The following is an 8,417-nucleotide window of genomic DNA, read 5'->3' on the forward strand; positions in this document are numbered from 1 at the left end:
ATCCTTTCTCTCTCCTTGAAACTCACTTTTCTGGTTGCTGCCCCTTGTCATTTTTTCCGCCGTCTTGTTTTGTTGTCCGTGTGCTGCACATGCCCCGGCGCACTTCACTTTTATACGTACACGGGGTATACCTATATGCATTGTCTGTCTGTCTGGAGGTACTCAAATGCTACTCTTTCGATGCGATGCGATGCGATGGCTTTCTTCCTTTGGATCCCATTTTTTGCTTCTTTTCCCTTTTTTGTTTGCTAACTAAATAAATGCAGTTTGTGTGTGCGCCTGCACTTGTTGTTTGTGTTGAGCCAAGCAGAACATTTCCATTTGAATGTTCTTTTAAGCGAAAGCAATTCTTTCTTTGTTTTGCTTTTGAAAATACCTCCCTGCGAATTTCGCAGGTATATGTAAGCGATATGCCCATCCCTTCGGATTTCACTCGAGTGTTTAGCAAATTAGATCATGGATTTTTCCTCTGATTTCTCGGGGTTATCATCGCGTGGATGTCATTATTGGACCCCGACCACTCACCTGGACGCCCTCGAAAGCAATATCCTTTTGTTGTGCATTCTTTCGTGTATTTTCCCTTAAAGTTCGTTGGTCGGATTTTATTTTACATTTTTTATGCGGCAACTATAAAAAAGTTTTTACATTTTTTTACTGCTCTTATTTCTGCTTTCTTTTTTATTCCACTGCTGCTTCTTTCCCATTTTATTCTGCGGGTAACAAAAGAAGTTTTCGACGGCGAGTGCATTATATTTTGGACTTACGGCGAGAAGTTGATTATGTTGATTTGTGGAATTGATTTCCCAAAGAGTGAAGGGGGAAACACAGCAAGGAAGCAAGGAACAGACTCTCCCTATCACCATAAAAAATTCTTGGCATGTGGTTGGTATAATGATAACCGATTGTTTTTTAGCTCTACGGAGTTGTACGTTTGTGAATTGGTTGCTTGAAAACTTAAGAAATAGCATGTAGGGGATTTCAACATTTATATATATTTTATAATTTATTTGTTATATATGTATATATTTCTATTTTTGGTATATTTTACTTATTTTAATCGAATCTTACAATTTATTTAAAGCTTATAATATAAAATTCCTTATTAAAACTTTTATAAGTCTATTTTCTAGACAAACATACCCTTATACATAGAACTAATATGTTATAGGGGCCATAGAAGAAAATTGAGAAAAGAATATTGCATGAAAATTGGTCAAGGACACGTTTATGCCACAGTGAAACAAAGTTAAGGAGAAGGCAAAAACGAAATCGAAAATTTCAATAAAATCGGTCAAATTGGCAAATCGAAATTTTCCCCTTTCTTAATGCGATAATTTACTACAAATCTAATAAAAATATGAAAGAATTCACCAAATAAGAAACTATGAAACGCAGTAGTGTAAGCCGAAAATGTTTATGTTTTGCTGTTGTCAAAAAATTGTCAAAAATAAAACTAATTCGAACATTACCCCTTCAAAATTTGATGGTTTCTATTTCGAAAACTTCCCTTCCCCAATTCGAAAGAAGTAATGTAGGCAAAGGCCATATTATTTGGAACTACCCCTTAAATTTCGAATTTGAAACGTAACACCCCTGTGTAACGTAATTGACAAAACGTAATGCGTATACGTAACATGCCACAAGTGTGACTCTCCCAATTTGACACTCTCTCGCTTTCCTTTGAGGAAACGTTTACTGCACGTGATGAAAGTAGCTCAACATAACGGCACAGATATAGACAAAGGGAGATAGAGAATCAGGGAGTGAAAGGGAGGGAAGATGAGGAAGAGAGCGTTACAGTGCTCTCACTGTGAGAAGGGATGAGGGTGGCTAATTCTCCCGCCGTTTCCCGGGTATAAATACGGGTGTCCTGCGAGCTGAGCTCCTCAGTCGGTCGACGATTTTCCAAGAGTTCAGATCTACAGAAGCAGAAAAGCCCAGAAAAACTGAGCCACTTAGTAAAGTGAAATTTTTACGTAAAACTTGAGCGACCCAAAATGGCAATTCCATTTTTTGAAGAAGAGCACTCCTCTAAGTCGGAACCAAGTGGCGATCAAGTGGATGGTCCCATGGCATTTTCCATAGATCCTGGACACGATCAGGTGGACTTCGAAGGACCTCCGTCTGCAGCCGAGGAAACTCTCGAACCAGCAGCAACAAGTGAACCTGTTTCGACACCGAGCACCGAGGAGCAACTGTTGGCCTGGAAAATCCTGGCCATCACCATGTGCAAGGTTCTGAAGCAGTTTTACGTGCAGCACAAGGCCGCCGGAAAATCCAGCAAACTAAAGGCCACCGTTCAAATTCAACCGCAGGCGCAGTAAAAATAAAATAACAAAACACCAACTAAGGCTCCTAAAAGCGCAACTTGTGATTTCTTTTCGTTGGTGAGAACTAGCGCAGCCCCGAAAATTTTCGAGAGAGAAAGAGCGAGACAGTGACAGAGAAATGTGAATCAATTTCCCAAGGAAAACCCAGAAAAATTAATCATTTTTATACAAGTATTTTCTTTGGTGGAACTTATTCCTGCCGATAGTTTCTTGATTGCCGTCGGTAAAAAATAAACTAAACTTTGGATAAGCGCAAATGTGATAAATGATTTTGCTAAAAATATTTCCAGTCCAAGTATTTGCTTAGTAAACTTATTTAAGTTAATTTTAATAATTTATCTGAATAAGTTAAGTTCTCTCAAATGGTCGGCCGAGTGCAAGGAAAAATCGAAAAATGAACCGGAAAACATATTGGAGAATTTTCTGAAAAGAAAAAACAAAATTTTATAAGCAGCAGCTAGTTTTCAAATCGAAACCAACTTAGTTGATAAGCCAAACTATTCTATATTCTATATCTACAAATAGTTAAGTCGACTTTTTTACAACAACTCTCTTGGTGTCTATTTATGGGAAAATTTTAAAAGTTTAAACTTCCTAGGTAGAATGCTTCTTACACTTAGCGAATATTTATGAAAACGTGTTTTTTTATAAATACCAAATCATATATATTTTTATATTTACTTTGCCATTAATGTTTAAGCTGTGTGTGTGTCAACTTAGTTTTTAGATAAATACTTATAAGCAATATGTGGCTAAATGCGGAATAATCCAGAGAAGAGACGCATTTTCGCGTCACGAGCATAAACATAGTACAAGTTCAAAGTAGAAATGTTTACTGAAATAACCCAAACTGCATTTTCTTTTAAGTAATTGAATGTAAGTTAAGTAAAAAACCGTATGCATACAATACGAAATAAAATTATTATTAAATAAAAACATACGTTTTTTAATGTTTGGGGTGTGGGAAACAATTTTCTTCTTAAATTTCGTTTGATTTTTCATTTTGAAAAATCAGTTCGCAATGCAAATACAAATAAAAAAAATAGGCGTTTTTGTGAATACTTTGTTAATCGTTCAGATTATATAAATAAATAAAGATATGTAATTAAAAAAGATTGTAATGAATAAAATGTATTTTACAATGCTTACATTTAGACGGAAATATGATATTTTCCTATTGTATGATTAGAAACATCTTTTCATTAGCATACCATACGAGGCAGTTGTTGTTTACCTGGCATTCTTAACTCCACAGATCACCGATAACACTCTGCAAATTTAAAAAGAGTAGAAGCTCTTACCCCTCATCCAATCAAATGCTAACCGACGGCAGAGATCAAAGCCGTTTGTCACACAATGGACTTTGGATAATTCCTGATATTCCTCATCCCGGGTTTCCGGAATCATACAATCGATGCGGAAAAATGTCGCGTGGCGCCAACCAACGAACTCAAAAATCTGCCTTTGGGCTGGGCTTTTAACTCTGGATTTTTAATACGCTTTGTATAAGGCAAATAGTACTGGGAAAAGGATGCTGATGCTAAGCTGTTTTTTTAATTTTCTAAAATCCAAATAGAAGATTCGTTTTAAGCGCCGTCCACCGAAGCCATCAATCAATTGACGGACGCATCCATAATAATATCAATCAGGACGAGAACTGGCAAAGAACAAATACCATTTGCCAAATAAACTGTTCCCCAGCCCCTTAAGATGATTCTAAATTTTTTGATATTTTCCTTCCAGGCAAATAAGCAGAAGCCAAAGGATTTCCCATTTTTTTGGTTTCAGAAATGCGCATTATGAGGACGGTTAACTGTCTGAATTCAATCAAATGTTCCCCCGGGAATTTGCACTTTTGTTTGCTCTGGCGTCCACACATGATATCGTATCGTTCATCCTTCAGCAACCCTTTCTCCGGGAGAAAGCGGTGAAAGCCTCAAGTGCATGTGTGTGTTTTGCGTGCGTCCAGCTGGGTTTTATAATGGGATGGAGTTGGAGTGGTAAGGTGACCCGTAAACAAACAGTTTTTAGATTTTTTAAACATAAGCAACAGATTTAAGGGGTAAGATAGGGCATAAAAAAGTGCAACTGGGAAGATTAAGTTTAGAATCAAAAAGATTTCTACTTAAATTCAATACTTTAAAGACTGCGATTTATTAGTATAACATTTTTCAACAACCTAATTTATAGTTTTTATTGTAATTTTTTTTAAATGGTTACACGGTAGCAAACAGTCTATATTCACACACTTATAAAAAAGTTTTGCAAACATTCGTTATAAGCATATACTCAGATATTTGGCTTTTTGAGTACCTTTCTAGGCATTTTTAACTTAATTGAAAGTACACAAACTTACTAAGCAAATCAATTGCTTTTTCTTTATTTTTTCGCTTCTGTCCCGAGGGTAAAGAATGTTTGCAAAACTCAAAGGGAACTTGAAAATGTGTATAAAACAAGATTATTAAAAATAAATTAGAGTTGCTCTGCCCTAATGAAAGGGGGCTAAGGTTTTTTCCTGCGAGCTCTGCTGGTTTTTATTTAGGAACGTGCTCAAGTGCAGATTTACTGCAATTTGGTTGTTCTCTGGGTTGGATTTGTGGTCATCATTAGTGTGCTTTATTAAGTGGAAATAGGAGTAGCAGCTCTAGCTGGGTGGCTTAAAGCGCAAAGTCTTTAATCCCCCTCTCAAGGTCGCCCTTTGAGCAAAAACTGCATATGTTGCATCTTTGAGCACGTTTCACTTGGAATTGCATATGCCGAACGGGAAAAACACGTATGTAAAAACTAGGGGACCTCAAATCGGAATGAATTTGTTTACATCTTTTGTTTATATTATTGCAAAAGGGTTGGGTGAGCAAATCTGGGTCAAGGTGAAGAAGCATTCCAAAGTGCACTCAGCAAACCTAAACTGAAAGTGAGTCTACAACTGGTTTTTATGATGCAGCAGATTGCACTTTTTGTAAAGAACTTTGAATGTGTGTCAATTGTTTATAAGTGGGGAAACTTCAAAGGGAAAACGAAATATTTTCTTTATAATTGTAAGTGCATTTATTTCCCGCTCTGCGCTTACAATATTAACTAATTAACAAACAATTAAATAGGCTTAAAATTCAGAAAAAATGGATAACTTATTTGTTGACCATCAGTAGAAAAAATAAAAATAACTATTGACTTTACATACTTCCTTCCACTAATTTGTTTTCATTTTTTAGGCATTTTTAATTATATATTTAAATATTTGAAATTAACCTTATCTCGATATAAAGTAAATCTGTTTCCCCAAAAAATTAACCTCCGTAAAATGCAATAATTATGCAGGGAAATTTAATAACTCATTTGTGGGGATGTGTTGAGGGTTCATTTGCAAAGCTGATATTAATATTTTGGTATTCATAAGTTTTTTTTCATACTGAAGAATGTATTGCAAGAAAGTTAAGAAAAGTAACCTAAGATGCGTACTAGTAAAACATTTCTGTAAGAACTTTTAATCAATTTGAATACATTATTATAAAATAAGTATTACGCATATATACTTACAATTCATGCCCAGAGTCTCCGACGCAGAGTGGTCTTCGCTACCCACTCCTCCATCGATTTCAAGGACTGGCATTGCTTGCACTTCATCATTACAATTAATACAGAAAATGCAGCAGATCAAAGTGCGAATGCAAAGTGGGATGAAGTGGGTGGAAATGGGGAAAGCGCGGACAAAAGGCGTGAAAGACAAAAGGCGGCGACAGTCAAAAGGCAAAAACAACAACCACAAGCTTCCATTGCCATGTCAAAGGTAATGACAGAAGCCAAACAATTGAAAAGTTGTAACAAACAGCAGACAGAGAGGGCAAATGGCGACAGAAGTGAGAGAGAGGGAGACCTACCGGAAACAAAAACAATGAGACTTCGGTAGCTGTGGCACAAAAAAAAAACACATTTTTTAAATCACAATTATAAAAAAACCATGGAATTGTCAAGGAAAAAGAACAGAGAAATAAAAAAAACTGCCAAGCAATTTTCTAGCAATATATTTTCCACTGCTAACCAAACTTTTCACGCGCTTGTTTGATGTTTTCGCCACTGCAAAAGTGCAAAAATAACAAGGAAAAATTGCGCAGAAATATTTAATGAGACCAAAGTGCAAAAGAAGTACAAAAAAAAACGAAGGCAGTCGAAAAAAAAAACTAATTTAATAATCAAATAAAAAGTAAAGAAAATTTGAAAAAGAAAGCACGACTATGCAAATGCCGCAGATAAAGAAAAAATACGATTCGCATAACTTGAGCGATTTGACAAATTTACGAGTGAGTTTAGCGGACTAATCATTAGAGATATCGTATTCCCTTCTTAAAAAAAAGTAACCCCGCAGGCAAGAATTAACAAAAAAAAAAAACGATGGGGTGGTATTGAGAAAGAGACAATTTTTCCTTTGCTTAGCTTTTGCATTTTTTTTTTATCGCCAGTCAGAGTTAACGTTTTTGTGGAGATACTCTTTTAAAATAAACTTCACTTAGGGACTACCAAAAGGCTTTTATCATATAAACAAAATGGGAAAGCTTAATTCATATATAAGATAGTAATTTTTTTATTATACATATATTGTAAGCATTGTACCTCTCATTATGCTATTTTGTTTTCTTTTTATTTAGAGTATTTCATAGTCAGTTTTAAGCGATCTAAAATTTCTTTTTACTGTCATAATTTTTTCCGCTTTTTTGAGCGTAGACCAAAAAAAAAAGAAAAAGGTAAATATCTTGCACATAATTTTAATGTGTATCGTCTTTTATTGTCAAACAAATTATTTTTGATATTTGTGCTGCAGGCGAGGGTCACCCCTCGACTACGTTGAGGTGATTCTGTCTGGGAAATGGTTCATCTGCTGAGGGTAACCAAGGAGATTCGGTACACACACATCTTGTAATTTGATTAGCATGTGGCAGCACCGGGAAAAAAGAAAAAGAAGACAGATAACTCGGTGTTGGGGGTTGTCCAAAGTACCAGGGGCGGACGCAGGGGGGGTGTTTGGGGGGTCCGGACCCCCCAAAATCGCAGACTTTTTCAAATTCCCTTACAGCACACGGCCTTTCAACCATATAAACTAAAAATTTTTTTGACCGGACCCCCCCCAAACGAAAAATTTTTTCGACCGGACCCCCCAAAATTTTTTTCTGCGTCCGCCCCTGCAAAGTACAATAATCATAAAGAAAATCCGAAAAACGACATGCTGATCTCTATCAGGTGAAAGTCAAAACAATTTAATGCATGAATAAAAAATAATTTCTTTGCGAGGACATCCTGCTGCGGAGTTTTATTGGATTTCCGTCCAAAATGAAGTTCATACAGTTGTTTTCAAAATAATAGGAGTGACCATCACGAATGTGAAAATCGGTGAAAAAAACTATGTCAATACGAATTAAATTTCTTAAATTCATTTTTTTTAACAAATATGACTTGTATTAAAGTAATTAAAACTAAAAAAAGTTACTTCATTAAATACATACTAAAAAAAAAATAAAAAAGGGAACAACACCCAATATGGGTTTCTCAAAATAATAGGAGCGTTCAAGCAAATTCTCTCAGAACTTTTGAAAATAATATATAACGATAAAATATGGTTATATTAAGTAATTTAATGTTAAATGTAATTAAAAAAAACTATAATTAGTACTTCGTGGCACCACCTTTATTGGCTATCACTGCCGCACAGCGCCTTGGCATGGAATCCACCAATTTCTGGCATCTTTCGGGACGAATCGAGGTCCAAGAGGCCTTTACAATTTCCCAAAGCTCGGAAACATTAGTTGGATGCCTTTCTGCGACCGCCTTTTTAACGTCTGTCCATAAATTTTCGATCGGATTCAGATCGGGGGACTGGGCGGGCCATTCAAGTACTGCAATCTTATTGTCTGCAAACCACTTCTTAGCCACTTTACTTGTGTGCTTTGGGTCATTGTCTTGCTGGAAGACCCAAACCAGTGGCATTTCTTCGCTAGCATAAGGCAGCATTGTTTCCTGCATTATTTGGACATATCCAGGACCATCCATAATATTTTTAATCCAATATATTGGACCTACGCCATAGTACGAGAAACA

The 8,417-nt window shown here is 36.0% G+C and overlaps 1 protein-coding gene across 1 annotated transcript; it reads left to right on the plus strand.

The window, feature by feature from the left end:
- The first annotated feature begins 1,874 nt into the window (after nucleotides 1–1,874).
- On the plus strand, nucleotides 1,875–3,249 carry LOC108099772. The gene has a single exon (XM_017203401.2). It carries the CDS (start codon nucleotides 1,998–2,000, stop codon nucleotides 2,322–2,324), a length of 327 nt encoding a protein of 108 aa, XP_017058890.1. The 5' UTR covers nucleotides 1,875–1,997; the 3' UTR covers nucleotides 2,325–3,249.
- The last annotated feature ends 5,168 nt before the right edge of the window (nucleotides 3,250–8,417 follow it).

Source organism: Drosophila ficusphila, unplaced genomic scaffold (assembly GCF_018152265.1).
Source record: "Drosophila ficusphila isolate 14025-0441.05 unplaced genomic scaffold, ASM1815226v1 contig_106, whole genome shotgun sequence".
NCBI lineage: Eukaryota > Metazoa > Arthropoda > Insecta > Diptera > Drosophilidae > Drosophila > Drosophila ficusphila.

What these genes read in the sequence shown, in the direction of transcription:
- LOC108099772 (XM_017203401.2), top strand. Translation starts at nt 1,998, where the DNA reads ATGGCAATTCCATTTTTTGAAGAAGAGCACTCCTCTAAGTCGGAACCA.